The sequence below is a fragment of the Bactrocera tryoni genome, unplaced genomic scaffold, assembly GCF_016617805.1.
Source record: "Bactrocera tryoni isolate S06 unplaced genomic scaffold, CSIRO_BtryS06_freeze2 scaffold_7, whole genome shotgun sequence".
NCBI lineage: Eukaryota > Metazoa > Arthropoda > Insecta > Diptera > Tephritidae > Bactrocera > Bactrocera tryoni.
Genome location: NW_024396366.1, coordinates 7344157 through 7360697, shown reverse-complemented (window position 1 = coordinate 7360697; position 16541 = coordinate 7344157). Strand labels below are relative to the sequence as shown.

The 16541-nt window shown below is 34.0% G+C and overlaps 1 protein-coding gene, 3 long non-coding RNA genes and 1 pseudogene across 6 annotated transcripts; 3 read left to right on the top strand and 2 right to left on the bottom strand.

Annotated features, from left to right (window-relative positions):
- Positions 1 to 5288: 5288 nt before the first annotated feature.
- On the top strand, positions 5289 to 15511 carry LOC120781440. Its single transcript, XR_005706063.1, has 4 exons — positions 5289 to 5475; positions 14312 to 14470; positions 14533 to 15007; positions 15424 to 15511. It is a non-coding gene; the product is annotated as an uncharacterized LOC120781440 (long non-coding RNA).
- Positions 8039 to 9618, top strand: LOC120781437. Its single transcript, XM_040113657.1, has 5 exons — positions 8039 to 8576; positions 8645 to 8716; positions 8818 to 8958; positions 9049 to 9261; positions 9325 to 9618. Exons 1-5 carry the CDS (start codon positions 8568 to 8570, stop codon positions 9478 to 9480), a joined length of 591 nt encoding a protein of 196 aa, XP_039969591.1. The 5' UTR covers positions 8039 to 8567; the 3' UTR covers positions 9481 to 9618.
- Positions 11889 to 13030, top strand: LOC120781441. 2 transcript variants are annotated; one of them, XR_005706065.1, is made up of 4 exons: positions 11889 to 12154; positions 12228 to 12428; positions 12485 to 12864; positions 12922 to 13030. It is a non-coding gene; the product is annotated as an uncharacterized LOC120781441 (long non-coding RNA). The 2 variants fall into 2 exon arrangements; XR_005706064.1 differs by having other exon boundaries at positions 11889 to 12428.
- LOC120781439 lies at positions 13062 to 14086 on the bottom strand. Of its 2 annotated transcripts, XR_005706062.1 has the most exons (4): positions 14066 to 14086; positions 13708 to 13944; positions 13300 to 13654; positions 13062 to 13238 (listed from the first exon to the last, which is right to left on the bottom strand). It is a non-coding gene; the product is annotated as an uncharacterized LOC120781439 (long non-coding RNA). The 2 variants fall into 2 exon arrangements; XR_005706061.1 differs by lacking the exon at positions 14066 to 14086 and having other exon boundaries at positions 13708 to 14059.
- LOC120781438 lies at positions 15229 to 16087 on the bottom strand (annotated as a pseudogene).
- Positions 16088 to 16541: the final 454 nt, after the last annotated feature.

Genomic DNA, 16541 nt, shown 5'->3' with positions numbered 1-16541 from the left:
TATGCGATGTTTCGGAGACTTATCCCACGGTAGTTGGCGCAGATTGTAGGGTCTTCCTTTTTGTGGATTGGGTAGCGCACAATTGCTAATTGCTATTCGAACTTTAGAATGATAGGGCAATGGAAAGTCTGCTCTTTCATCGTCGATTGGGAAATAGGGATCACCGTCTCCAGCTGTTAGATGTTCTGTAAGGGTTCTATAAAAACATTCTCCGGTTTTGAAACCTTGTAACGCTTTTAACGTTGCGATGTAAGCAGGGTGGAGCCATGTGTAGAAGTTCATGCAAGTGAGGAAATTTCTCTGAGCGCCATTCACTTGGAAGTGGCCAGAAACCATCTGTTTTATGTCCTCGCGCCCACGCCACGACGCAAGAGAAGGACGATGTGACCAGAGGTGTCTTCTATGAGCACTTGGAGCGCATCTATGAAAGCTGGTCTCGCCACGATATCAAAATTGTGCTAAGTCACGCTAACACCAGGGTAGACAAAGAAAGTATTTTTGCACAATGGTCGGTAAATTCAGCTTCCACAATGAAACATCCCCAAATGGGCTAAACCCGATCGACCTTGCTGGGGACCGAAATATGGCTATCTGTAGTCCTAGATCCACCATTCGAAAATGCACCTCGTTGTCTCCGGTCTCAAAAGCCTCCAACCTGATCAATCATGTTTTGATAGACAGAACGTATAAACGTTAGAACTACCATTTCTCAATAGGAGCAGTTCTGTCTCAAGATGGTCACCCCATTACATATGCATCAAGAACACTAAATAATCACGAAACAAATTATGCTACTGTCGAAAAAGAACTCTTGGCGATTGCATGGGTCGAGAAATAATTTAGACTTTATGTCTTCGGTAAGCAATTTGATTTGGAATGCGACCACTAACCATTGAAATGGCTAATGACAAAATTCTCCGAGAAGGATATAAGTCCACGATTTCAAAGATCATGAGTGAGTTTGGACGAATATAATCATTCTATAGAATATATTAAAGGGAAAAATAATTATATAGCAGACTGTTTGAGTAGAACAAGAAACGATGAAATTATTTCCCAAATAAAAATTTTCCAAGCGGATGAGGGTAGCAGAATGTCGGTAGAATCAGAAACGGTCCATTCACTAGAAGAAAATTCAGGATTTGAAATTCCAATACTAGATACAATTGTTAACAGGTATAAAATGCTAGTAATAATAATTGATTAGAAACAAACCGCCGTTGAATCCATATTCAATTACAATCGAAATTATATTGATAAAAAAGATATTGAAGAAAATAGAATACGAGATATTATCAGAAAGGAAATATGTGGAGGAAAAATAGGCTTATATTCACATCTTAGCGATCATGAATATTATAAAGTACAGAAAATTATTGCAGAAGAATTTGTCCGGAAAGTGCGCGAGTTAAGGAACGTATTCCTTATAATAGTATCCTATCAAAATATCCGCAACAAACAATCATCAAAACAACCTTATGCTTCAGTAAACAGAATGTATCAAAACAATTTTAATGAAAATTCATCAAAACAACCTTATCTTGGAACAATAGAAGTGCACTATCAGTGCAACAAACAATAACAACTGAAATAGCCATCTAATAGTAAACAACCGGCATCTCAATAGTAAAAGTAGCACTTATATTTATGTAAACACACAATATATTATATCTAAACAAACTAATAACTAGTAATAAGTAAACATACAAGTTAGTATATGTTATATATAAATAGAAGTAAGAACCACGTAAATAATAATAACGTAATAAAGAGTACAAATTTCGGTGCAGCTCAAAAATATAAAATTTTGACTCATTTTACTTCATTTAAAAATTAACTCGCGCACCGACTGGATTCGATAGAGGGCGTTTCTAGCTAACGAACGAGCGGCTGGGCAGTTGTCTCCGAGCACCTGGAGAGTCGAGACAAACATTTTCGCGCGACGTATTTCTGTGAGTGGCGCAAGCCGAAAATGCAGCGTTCGTTAGAGAAGAGGTACGCGATTATATTCTGTGTGAAACTCGGTAAATCTATGACAGAGACGTTTGAATAACCACAGGTGACGAGTCATGGATCCTTGAGTATGATCCCTAGACAAAAAGGGAATCTTCCGAGTGGTACATGCCGGCGCCCCCTCACCCAAAAAAGGGAAGAATGAGCAAATCCAAAGTGAAAACAATGCCCATTATCTTTTTTGACATCAAAGGCGTTGCCCACCATGAAATTGTTCCTCCTGGACAAACCGCGAACGCCAACTTTACGTGAAAGTCCTCAAGAGATTCAAACGGCAAGACATCGCAGCCGATTGGAAGTGGCACAACGACAACGTCCCAGCTCACACCACCTTTCTTGTGAACAGCTTCCTAACAAAGGCCGGCAACCCATGGCTTCAACAGCCGTCCTAGAGCCCAGATGTGGCTACACCGGACTTTTTTTTGTTTCCTTGCTGGAAAAGACCGACGAAAGGCAAGCATTTTGATTTAACTTTAGTGTTGAGTTGTTTAGTCGAAGAGACCGAAACCTCGGCTCTCATGGCTATTCTGAAGAATGCCTTTCGTAACGCCTTCAATGCTTGGAAATCATGCTGGCAGCGCTGCTTCAACACAGAAGGAGCATATTTTGAAACTTTAAAAAGGATTGTATTTCTTGGCTTAATAATTTTTTTTAAATCGACCCAGTCCAAATACTTTCCGGACAAACCCTGTAATTCTTAAATTATTATTAAACTCAAATATTAATTAATTCGTCTTCATCTTAATTGGCGTAGACACCGCGTAGCGATTATAGCCGAGTTAACAACAGTGCGCCAGTCGTTTCTTCTTTTCGCTATGTGGAGCCAATTGGATATTCCAAGCGTAGCCAGGTCCTTCTCCACCTGGTCCTTCCATCGGAGTGGAGGTCTTCCTCTTCCTCGCTTCCCCCTGCGGGTACTGCGTCGAATACTTTCAGAGCTGGAGTGTTTTCGTCCATGCGATATTCGTCGTGGCCAATGCGCAAAGGACCATAAATCTTTCGCAGAACTTTTCTCTCGAAAATATTTGTACGTTTTGTTTTACTCGATTTAAAAAAGTACTTAAGCCATATAAATGTCAATCCACTGAAATATAATACTTGAAAAAGTATTAAACGGCTACACATGTAATTTTTGTTTATATTTGCTTATTTGTACTTATTATCGAATGCTTCATTTTAAGAATAAAATAATTGTAAAATCAGTCTTAAGGCCAAAGTCAAAGAATAAAGAAGTATCTTCAATTAAAAAGAATTCTAAGAAAGTTTGGGGGAAAAAAATTTAAAGCAATTGCCTCTCCCAAGAAATATAAATATTCCGGCAAAATTAAAAAGTACGTGCATTCGATTCAACGTTTTAATTACGGGAGATTCTTCGCTTGACGCAACATATAATTAATAAATTATATATAAGAATGTACATGCACATATTACTGACGTATGTTGGCCTTTTGGCATATGTTTTATACGTTTACCTGCAATTATATCAATTGATATGAATATCATTTTGCGAATTTTTGTGAATGAATGCAAAATTGATATTATAATGCGATTTTCGAAACAATATTTGTAGTTTACGTGCAAATAAAAGCTACTTTTTAAATATTTCTTATCTTTGATAATATAATATAATTTCATATATATATGTACATGTGTATATGCTATGTATGTATGATATACTATCTACTATAAAAACTTAATACATATATTACAATAATAAAATTGCCGCCGTCAAAATTTATGGTAAATTGCACAACAAAATTTTCATTCGTGAACGCAAGCGTTCATTCATAAAATCAAAGGCCATACCTCTCCCCGAGCATGCCTTTGCCTACAAGCAGCTTATGGCGAGGAAGGCAAAAGCTAAAATTCATAAATTGAATATATTTCTGAAATGTATGAGAAGGAAAACATGACAACCCCTCAAATATAAGTATATTCAAATATATTAGAATAAAATTGACAACATAGTTTATTTGTCGATTTTCAAGTCAAGAAATGTTTCAAAGAAAATATTCAATATTCTTCTGATTTATGTGTACAGTCAATCCCGGCTAAGTAGCAGTCCGCTTAAATGAAAATCATCACTCTTAACAGCCTATATTATATCTTGCCGCATTTCACGGTTTGTTTTTTGAAATACATAGAAATTATTGTTTTAAGTACCACTCGCTTAAGTATCTGCACTCGCTTATGTGCCATACATATTATATTATTATTTTTAAAAAACCACAAAAAGCTGTATATTTGATTGTGGCACATAACCGGGATTGACTGTAAGGAATGTAATGTTCTGAAAAATTTTTACACTGCTCGCATACATATTTACGCTAGTTTATTGGCGAAGCTGTTACAGCGGAAAGGGAAGCGGTGATAATCGGTGGCCATTCGTTTATTTTTTTCGGCACAGCTCGGATTTTCTACCAACAACACAATGTTATGACGCTTTGTCGTCGCTTCATTCTTTCGACACATTGACTTTTCGACAAAACGTGAAGTTCGGCCATTGGTTGTCCGTGACAACGGAGATTTTTTATACAACAGTGGGTGTATATAATGTATTTACATACAAAGATGTGTGTAAACAAATTTACTAACATTATGCGTATGATTCTTTCAAATTTGTACATATGTGAATATGTGAACTTTATGCGTATGGATTTTTAAAATCCGTTTACATGTACACATTATTATATGCATATTTGGTCTTTTAAGATTTTATCAAAACTTCTAATGCCCAAAGCAAATAAATACATATATGTGTATTTAAATATATAACTTTTCAAACCTTTATTAATTAAATATTTAGGTAATAATACAAATGTGACTTTATTATGCATTTCAACAGATTTAATGGAATTCATCATTAAATATGTATATGGAGAATATCTATAAATCATATCCATAGCCGTTTGCGCATTGTAAATATGTGAATCTGTAAGCGTACATTGCTTAACATTGAAATTGGCATTATTTTTCTCATTTAACGCTGAAAATGCTCAATTCTACTATTTTCGACCCCTTCGTGTTAAGTTTTCGGGGAATCCACTAATAACATTTTTGTGGTGAAATCCACTAATAGAAAAGTGTACCCCTTCGGAAAATGAAATATCGTAAAATTGGCAACGCGGTGAATATACGTTCTCTGTTATCGGTTTTTATATTGTGATGAATCGAATCGACGATAAATTGCGAGAATCATCCCTCCAAGACGTGTATCTATTAGCAAACGTATAATAGATTTCCCTTCTACATCTTACATTATCACAGCTGATTTAGACACTATAAAGAGAAAAAATCTGAACAAACAAATGAATTGAACGCAATGAATCTGAATTCACATGAAAATCGGTTATATAACAAAATACTATAGAAAAAAGTTTTCTTTTAATAAATATTAAGCGATGTGAAATCTTGAATGGCAAAAACATATTTTTTATGATCTGTCCAACGACAATAAGAACGGTGAGATTAGTGAGGAGACTTAAAATTTTTGGTGGCAACATAGTATTAATTTAGTTCTTAGTTATGGCACTTTAAATGTTTTCGGTTAATGTCGATTTGTTAGCGTGGCAGTGGTCCGTTTACGCCCATCTAAAGACTCGAATTTTTTTTGTACTAAGGAACATACGTATTAAGTTTCATTGGGATATCTCAATTTTTACTCAAGTTACAGCTTGCATGGACGGACGGACAGACAGACAGTTAGTCAAACGGATTTCAACTTTTCTCGTGATGCTGATCATTTGTATATGTACTAATGTGATCAAATTGAAAATTGCACGTTGTTCTGTAAACAAAGGAAAACTTTAAATAAATTATACATTTTAAATACACTATTCTTTTTACTTTTAAACACTTGCGAGAGTGTGAGTGCTTATTGAATTATCTAAATTGTGTGGTTTGCCCTACAAGAATTGAATGATAGAAACTAACACAATAGCAATTTTCTCACTAACACAAATGCATAGACTTCAGAAATTATTGTATACCTATCCACAAGTAAGAAAGAGACGATTCAGATTATTTTCTTTCGGGCTATGATTACACTTGCAAAACTGAAATAGCTGATATACACACAGTGTAGAGTCAGAGAAACTAAAAACATATGTTCTCTGGACATACACTGTATGTATATGTATATATCAGCCGTTATTTATTCTTATTAAACGCGAAAATATAGTGGAAGAAGAAGAAAAAAAGCGCAAACAAGTGTAAACAAGTGCAAGCAAGTGAAATATAATTTTTAAATTTAAAAATTTCGAAGAGGAATCTATTTTAAAATAATAAAAAAAATAAGTGAAATGAAAAGAAGACATTTTGCTAATTGTCTTTCAAAAGAAAAAAGGACTTTCCAGTCCAATATAAAAGTTATAAAAAAATATTTGAAAGGTGAAAGTGAAAATGAAAGTGGAAGTGTTAGTTCAAGTGCGTTTTTTGAAGGGATTCCTCTTGTAAGTAATTCGGAACCTGATCCTTCAGTGTTAGGTTCAGTAGTAGCAAATTATGAAAGTAATGCTAATTCTGATTCTGAGCCCGAAGCGTCCACCTCTATAGGGTTTAGTGTCGTTTCAGAAAATAGCGACGAAATAAATAAATGTAATGAAATTAAGTCGTGGGCTATCAGAAACAGCATATCGCAAATCGCTTTAGAAGATCTTCTAAAAACATTGCGCAAAGTAGGTGTTGATGGTATGCCACTATCTGCAAAAACACTACTAAATACTTGTAAAGAAAAAATAAATATCACTGAAATGCAAGATGGGGAATTTTTGTACCTAGGAATTCAAAACTATTTTGTTTCAAGTCCTTTTAATTACTTGAAAGGGAAAAATGAGGTTTATTTAGATATAGGAGTTGATGGGTTAAAATTGTACAAAAGTTCAAACAGGGTATTATGGCCTATCTTGGGTTCAGTTGTAGGTTTCCCTAATATAAGCCCGTTTATGATAGCATGCTATTCCGGGTTCAAGAAGCCAAGTAACATAGATCAATTCATGTCCGAATTTTGTGCCGAGGTCGTGTCGCTAAGGGCAACCGGCATTAAAGTTGGATTTAAGCCAAACGTTTTGAAATTTAACATTCTTTTGTTTGTGACTCCCCAGCGAGGGCTTTTGTAACAGGTGTTATATCACACAACGGGAAAAATGGTTGTCCAAAATGCTGTCAGGAAGGTACTTACCAAAAAAATAGAGTAAGTTTTCAAAAAAAAGTCGGTTCCTTAAGATCGAATACAACGTTTATGTTACGTTCAAATCCTGCGCATCATTTGGAAGATTTCAAATTCAAAAAGAGCATTTTGGAAGAATCAGATTTTGGGATGGTTTCTCAGTTTCCCCTTCATAGTATGCACTTAGTCGACTTAGGAGTAACAAAGAAATTACTTAAACTTGCAACAAAAAAGGCCAATCATACTATTATTAACGAAAAGCTTGACTATGTCTCTAAATTTATCCCATCAGAGTTTGGCCGCATATCTAGAAGTTTAGATGAGATTCATAATTGGAAATCGACTGAGTTTAGGCAGTTTTTGCTTTATTCTGGTATATTCGTTCTTAAAGATTGTATCAGTACCGATCAATACTATCACTTCCTGCTGCTACATAGTAGTATTCGACTTTTGTCAAATGAAAAATCGCACCGAATCGAAGCCGATATTGCCCAACAAATGCTAACAGATTTCGTCAATATTTTTGGAATTTTATCTGGTGATGAATTGGTTAGCTTTAATACTCATGGACTACTTCACTTGGTAGATTGCGTGAAACAGTTTGGACCATTAGATTCTTTTTCAGCGTATCGTTTCGAAAACTATACGCAGAATATAAAAAAATTGTAAATAAACCCAATAAAATTCTACAGCAAATATATCTTAGACTTCATGAAAAACAGGGTATTGAATCAGAATGTGCCAAAATTTGCATCATTTGATTTAAATCCCAACAAGCCGAAAGATAGTTTTTTTTAGTGAGTTGACAGGACCAATGAAGGTATTTAATGTCATGAAGTCTCAACAGTCGCATCAAATTGTCTGCAAAGTTTTCAGAAAGACTGAAAACTACTTTAATGAACCTGCAGAATCGTCAAGTGGCCTAGGGATTGTAGTCGCAAGTGAGTTAGATGAAGAAATGGTAACAGTTCCTATCGAAGACATTGATTTCAAATACTTTTGTATTCCTATCGAAGAGAAATATTTGCTAATACCACTTTTACACCATCTTTTTAACACATTTTCTCATTAACCACTGATTTGCACATTCCACTTTCAATTCCGCAACTTTCAAATTTAATATACAATTTTGGTTTTACTAATATAACCAAAACTGTATATAAATGCAATATAATAAAAAACATAATAACAAATATAAAACATCATAAAAAATATACATACAGTATTGTTTATATGTTAAGCAACAAATTCCAAATGCAATATGTTGAACGACATTTTAACAATACTGTATATTTTTATGATGTTAACCTAATATAATTAATAAAATATAATATAATAATAATATAATTATTATATGTACAAATGAGTAACATATTCGAGACGCAAGATGAAGGTGGTAAGTTAAAAGGAAAATACTCATCGAAATAAGTATAAATATATTAAAAATTATTAATTTTTTAGTAGAGATTCCAATCGTTGAGAGGATTGAGCGGCGCCAATATTCAGTGGGAATATCAAGAACGCAACAAAACTCGGGTAATTTTTAACATAAAGCTTCTAATAAAATATACTATATATTAACTTTTTAAATTTAAGATATACTTGAAGCGTTAAAAACGATCATTGCGGGCCAAAAGAATATTCAGGAAAGGCTGGAAAAATTGGAGGAAAATATATGTATAACTTTGCAGAACCAAAAAACGCTTAGTGAAGGCCAATCGTCGATGGTTCACAACCAAACTGCAATATTTGAAAAACTGAATGAGATGGAGTCGAAAGTAAGTGTTTTAAAAAATTGTATGTACACTCAGTAATAAAAGTAAATCTAAGACTTTATTTATATCTTTTCGTCTAAATTTATTTCTTAGATTGTCGAAAAGGCTGAGGTTTTGGCGCAAAATAAGTCAATCAGAGAATGCAAAGTTCTCTTAAAACGAGTTGAGCAGTCAGTGTGCCGCATGACCGGCGAAGTGACTGATAAAGAGCTGGACGACGTCGCTAGCACTTTTCCGATGGAGTCGCAAGCAATAGTTGCGGAAGTGGAGGATAGACTGCAAAGCCAGGACTATGCCCAAACAATGGTAACCTAAAAAATAAAATATAATAAGTTTACTACTAGTTACAATACTTTTACTTCTTTTAAGACTACATTCCTTCACAAACTTAAAGGCGCCAGTGATAATGTGGCTGACGTAATGCCTAAGGTTTTCTCGGATGAGCTCTTGGAAGGTTACAATTGGGATGGCAGGTGGAGCAAGAAATCCCTATGCAAGGGTGTAGGAGTTTCGAGCAAAATATAAAGCGAGCAATACTGCTCAGCCACCATAGGTTAAAGCAGCGCACTTATTTACAAAAAAAAGGAAACAATAATTAAATTTAAAGTACGATCAACTAAACCCAAAAAATGAAGCTTTAGTTTTACATTAATTTTTTTTTACTTTTTGTACAATAAATTAATTAATATTATATGAATTAAAATAAATTTATTTTTTTCTAAATAAAATAAATTACATTAAATTAATAAATGCATAATTTTTACATATGCTTACATCACATATGATTGTCACAACTGCATGATATTTACATCATATGTGATAGTCACACATGCAGGATGTTGGCATCATGCATAACAGGCATTCATGACAGAGATTTATATCATTAATGACACAAATTTTTATTCTAAATACCGTTGTTAAACCTAGTATGTAAGAAAGAAATGCAATATCACATGTATACAAAAGTTTTTGTCAACTTTTTCATTTTGCCCTTAAAAATGTGATAGAAACTTGCACTGAGCCAGTGACAGAAAATTGTGTCACTAGTGAATGTCATATGATTGATCATTTGATTATCATCGTTCTTGTAGGGTAGTATTCCCAAATAAATTGGGTATTTAATTATTCACAAGGTATAGTAAAAAATGTATGAATTAAAAAAAGAAAAATTGGCACTCTATAAATTGAAAGAAGAAAGAAAGAATGAAAAAAATATTAAAAAATTTGAAAGCTTGAATTCAAATTAAGGTAACTGGAATTAAAAAAACATTAATAAAAAATCAAAATAAAAAACTTATTTCCAACTATTCAAAATTAATCTCAACTTCACTATGACAATGCATTCGCAATTTGTCGTCGGCGACGATTAGTTGCTGTTCCACCGAAGCTTCCTTTAACTGGTTGCAGTGGCACCACTACATGAACGAAAGTTTCTTGTTCGGGATCATTTACATTATACTGCTTTCAAATATAGTGCAAAATGTAATATGTGACCTGGTCTACGAAAAGGGAGCTAACGTGCGAAAACTAGTTATGACTTTTTGGATTCTATCACGTGAAAAAGCATCTCATCTTCCATCCGAATCAACTAAAAAGTGAAAATTGATTTTTTGACACCTAAACCCATTTTCCGTAGACCAGGTCACATATATTCAAAGCACAATATACATTAACATTCACAGTTGCTTCACTAGGAGGATATTGTAGTTTACGTTCACCTAGTAAACTACGAAACGGCATTTTAGCACTCCAATTGTCCTTTCAACTACGTTGCTCTCCTTTGCATGTTTTTTATTAAAATTAGGTTCCGCTGTTCCTGCTTTATTTACATATGTATGTACAGATAAATTGCAGTTACCTACATAAGTAAACCAAACTCCGCTTTAGTATGTTTGCTCCAAATATGCTCATTCCACACAAATGAGTCGTAGCTAGATGCTCCATATCTTGCATCAACGCACCCAGATTACCATATCCTGATCGCACGCCTGATTAAATTTATTTGTTAAGACAAAATAATAATAAGTAATTTATTTTATTTATTTGTTTAGTAAAATATTTTTCGATTTGTATATATATGTTAGCGGAATTCTTGATCTGGTGAACATTTTCCTTCTTGTTAGTGGTTTTTGCTCTTCATTTATGTCGGTTTTGATCCAGACACTGGAAAGAGTGGATTCCAATAATGGGAGCATTTCCATCAAAATCTGTTTCGTTGGGCTGCGTAATACCTAATTGAAAATCATTTCCCACTGTCTGCTGATAGCTCCTATGAGCAAAAAATCTAAGGACGCAACACAATTTTAACATTGGCGATGTTGGCGACGATAGTTGAATCGGAAATTTTTCCTTTATACTATGTTCGGACCGACATTGAAAACGTTTTGAAAACACATTTGTATGTTGTGGAATCTAAGTCGTTCGGACCGACAATGTGTGTTTTCGATGAGTTTTCACTGGCAACTATCAATAGCGGCATTCTATTGCTCTTGCAAGATTGCATGATGACACAAAATGCAAAAATCCTATACCGAAATATGCAAGGCCAAGAGAGCACCCATTGCAGAATCTAGTGATATATGACGGCACGGAAATAAACGTGGGTTTTGGTCTGATATATTTATAGCCATTGCTAATAATTTACTGCGTGTGTTTGTTGTTATGCCGTTGCACAAAGAGGAAAATTCTGCAATTTCTGCACCGTGCAAGGTTTTGCAAGAGCAAGAGAATCCCCCTAATATGAGAATATCAAGCGACAGCTGTTTTTGTATATGAAATGTAAACAAATATTAAGTGACAATTTAGGGCCGGCAAAATATGTCTTCCAAAAACATCGATTAAACTAGAGCAGGCACCGATGATGAGTGGAATGTAAGTTTTCAAGTAGTTTTCAGCGAAAACTGTGTTTTCGTTTAACAGATTTTACATGGACGAAAACCAGTTTTTCCCACGAAAACATGTTTTCGTTGTCGGCTCGAACATAGTATTATGCTGTCTAGCACATACATATATAAATACATTCTTACTTAACCGAAAGTTCTCCTTTAATCTGATTGTAATACTATGTTCAGACCGACATTGAGAACATTTTGAACACACATTTGTATGTTGTGGAACGTAAGTCGTTCGGACAGACAATTTGTGTTTTCGCTTAGTTTTCACTGACACTTCACTTGTTTACATTTGAGCAACGAGAATGGTAAGTTCTGAAATCCTTAATATTTGCTTATAATTATTACCAAAGATCGTGTTTTTTGAATTCTGAGAAAAAGATGATAATTGCGAAAGCATTGGCTTTGAGAAGCCAAATAAATATCCTGCTCATCGACAATTCTTCAAGAGAACTATTGGAATGTCTTACTACTCAGCACCATGCCTTGGCAAAAAATATAGCCGAGTTAAAGAAACAACATCTAATCGTATTAGATTTAATAAAGGACCTTGGGATGCCGATTAATTCATGTTGGACAAAAGTGTGTATATGTTCCTACTGATGCAAACGTTTTCAATTATATATTATTAATTCCAGCAACGTAAGAATCAGTTTTGGGAACACGATTGCCAACGAAACGGATCTGCCTTTTTTTAAAAGAATTTTCGCATGAACCGAAGTTCCTTTGATAAATTATGTGACATCCTCCAAATTACCGAAAAGCTATTCCTTTCGAGAAAAGTAAGTGGCTATAACATTATTTGCTTTAGGGTCATCTGCAGAGTATCGTAGTATCGCCAACACGTTCGGTGTAGGAAAATCTACGGTTTGCAAAATTTTACTGGAATTTTGCACCGAAATCTGGAGATTACTGCAGCCATCCTGTTTTAAAATGTTGCCTCTAAACAGAGAAAATATAACCGAATTGGTGACTGGTTTCGAGGTAATTGGATTCCCACAATGCTTAGGAGCAATTGGTAAATATTGGTTATAAAATCTAAAATTTGCGCTAATGTTCTAATAATTGTTTACAGACGGATGCAGTGCTGCCAACTTTTGACCAGGAAAAAAAGCTGTGTTTGACGTGAAGAATGGAGAAAAAAGCTTAAAAAAATTATAAAAAAATCCAAAAAAAATCTAAAAACAAATGTATTAAAAATAAGAAAAAATTTCTAAAAAAAATAACAGTTTATTAAGTTTATTTTTGTTTAAAAGATTTCCATTAATTTATCTATGTATATCGTCTTGGTCTGTCTCATTTTCGTATGACATATTCGTGGCTATCATCTGCCGATATTTTACAGACACTTCATAGTCGACGCAGCATTTTCCCATCCTTCGTAATCCGTTTCTGTATATTAAAACAAAAATGAAAAGAGTATGTATATCTTTTGCTTGAAATAACACTTCACCTTATGCTTAGAATGCTGTTAGTCGTTGCGAGGACTATTGAATTTCTTAATTTTGATTAAATTAGGTTAACCTGGCTAAAAACCCTTTCTATCTCCGCGTTTGACCAGAGTAAACACAATATTTGAATGACCACAGTTGCCATCTCAAAAAATCTGCGTTTTCCACCAGAATCTTTAAAGTTTAGCACCTCAAACCAAAATTTGTTTGTGTCGCTGATGTTGTCCCATTTAATCAAATTTATATTGTTGTATTGGCGTTCAATTTTAGAAATATTTTTGAATTGTAGGAACTCTAAAATATCTGTGAAGTCTTTCTTCACCGCGCACAATATATTGGTGACCGAAAAACATCAATCTGTTTAAGAATTTTAAAATTATGTTTATAAAAAATAACAAAAAATTGCTTACCTCTGTTTTAATTGTTTCATCAATTCAATTGTGAAATATGTGCAGCGCTCCCGAATTGGTTTTTCTTTACTTTCATTTATATTCAGGGACTTTATATTTTTTTCAAAATCGTAGCGCTTCTGCAAAGTTGTATCGGCATACCTCTCAATATCGTCAGGTTCGAAAATATCTAATTCAACTGGTGGTATAACTCCTTTTTTAGCGAATTTATGGCAAACTCCAAATCATTAAGCAATTCTGTTGCGTTGGCGTTATTACTTTGGGTTTGTTCACCCTTTGTAAGTCGCAAAGAATTGGCTTTTTGCTTTTTTGCTTGTATTCTTTCGGCATTTCACAACTTTTAAGAATTTACGCGCACTTTTTAAATTGAGATGGAACCATTAAATAGAGATGACATTCGCGTATATCGAGAAAAACAATCGATCCGCCACCGCATTTTCTGGTTTGTTTGTAAGTGACTATCGTAAGGCTGCCACTTTTTCATATTTTTTGTACTTAAGTGTTAACAACACAAAAAAAAGTCAGAAAAAGCCAACTGAATTTCTAAAAAAGCCAAAATTCCCGCTTTTCCCCAATTCCCGCAATTCTCAAATTTTTCCCGCAGTTAGCCTTCGAAAAAAGCCAGTTTTGAAGGGAAAAAATCCAAATTGGCAGCACTGGACGAATGCCACATTGAGATTCATCCATCATCTGACGAAGCTGTGGACTACTATAATTATAAAGGATGGTATTCCACCGTTTTAATGGCATTAGTTGATGCTAAGTAAAGTCTAAAAACTCAATATACATATAAGTACATAAGTAATGTTTACAATGTATTTTCAGATACCGTTTTACTTACATAAACGTAGGAAGTCCCGGGCGATGTAATGACTCTCAAATTTATGAGACGTCATCACTTAAAAAAGAAATGGATAGTTGTCCTTTACTAAGCGAAATGTCTAGAGAAATTTCAGGCGTAAATGTGCCAGTATTCATTATTGGGGATTCGCCTTTTCGATTTAGCAAATAACTAATGAAACCGTATCCATTTAGCGTAAATCAAAATAATGGTGAGAAGGTATTCAACTACGCTCTTTCGAAAACACGTAGAGTTGTCGAAAATACTTTAAGACACCTCAACTCCATAATAAAAGCATCTTGCGTCCTTCACAATTTTTTAAATGATAACAACGAAACGCTAAAGGGTTAAGCGCTTTGGAAGAGTTGGAGACTAGACGCCAGAATCCGTGTGATATTTCATATGCATCTCCACGACCCAATTAATGGAGAAATCGGACAGCACTTTGTACATATTTTGGTAAGTACATGTGCATATTGTATCCCAATATCTACATTTTACACAATTACATATACATACATTAAATCAAAGATAAAATTGTACACACCAAACAAAATTCAATTTTATTTTCCATATAAAAACTAATACATATCAACGTTAAACATATATTATTAAACAGAATATACTTATATTCATTAATTTTTTTATTTATTTGGAAATTGATGTAATCGTTCATTTGTTTCTTTAGAATCTTTTATATATTGTTCCATCTTTTCGGTTTTTTTATTATCGTTTTCAACCATTTGTTTTTGTCAAGTCCTTAATTTCTTTGCTGGTTTCAATGGATTGCTGACTTGCTTTCTAGAGCTGTTTTTCAATTTGTTCAAATTTTTTTAATATTATGCTCTGAAAATGATTCCTTCTTTTGTTAATAGCATCACTCGGCTCGGGAGACGGTACTGGTAGCGAAGAAGTATCGCTTGGCGACATCGGCATAGCTGAGGGCGATGGTAGGCAAACCGGTGATGACAATGCAGATGCAGCAACAAATGTAGAAGACGCAGCCGTTTCCACCGAAATTTGGAGTAGTTCGGAGTTAGTAGAACCTTTTTAAAAATGTATATATATATGTAAATATAAATAATATATTGAATTACAAAACAAATGTTTCTTACTTTGAAAACTTTCCTCTACTAAGCTCTCGGCGTTGTAGCTGACGTACGGCAACAGTACGGCTCTCATTTTATCATAAAGTGCTCACTGCGAGGGAGAACCGCCAGTTAACCCGACTGCCGTCTTTTCTTTCCTGTAAAACATGATATATATGTAAAACTCTATTTTTCTTACATTTTATTTAATTACATACCTATATCTCTGTGAAAAGTTGTGCATTTTCGATTTTATTTCACTCGCCGTAAAATGCACACCTTGTTGCTGCTAGTCCATTGCCATTTCCTCCACTATGTGGTTGTTTTTCCTAGGACCGCGAAAAGCACTTATTTTGCTCTGCCACTATTCAATTAGTAGGGCTTCAGCTCTATCACTCCAACAACTTCTTTTCTTATATTTTTGTTTTTCCATTTTTGAAATTAATATCAAGTGACAGCTGTATTTTTGTATGGAATGTAAACAAATATCAAGTGACAATTTAGGGCCGGCAAAATATGTCTTCCAAAAAAAATCGATTAAACTAGATCAGGCACCGATTATAATGAGTGGAATGTAAGTTTTCAAGAAGTTTTCAGCGAAAACTGTGGTTTCGTTTGACAGATTTTACATGGACGAAAACACAAGTTTTCGTGCGAAAACCAGTTTTTCCCACGAAAACATGTTTTTAATTTCGGTCCGAACATAGTATAAAACTTATGTGATATGTATGTACATATGTACTTTTATAAAATATATAGTTATAATACTAAAGATAGTTCCGTGGTTGTTGATTGTTGCTCTTTCAACAAAATCATCTTCAAAATTTAAATATACGTTGTTAAACATTGTTATTTAATTTTTTAAAATAACATCGTAAAATTTCAAAACAAACAATATTTAGTTT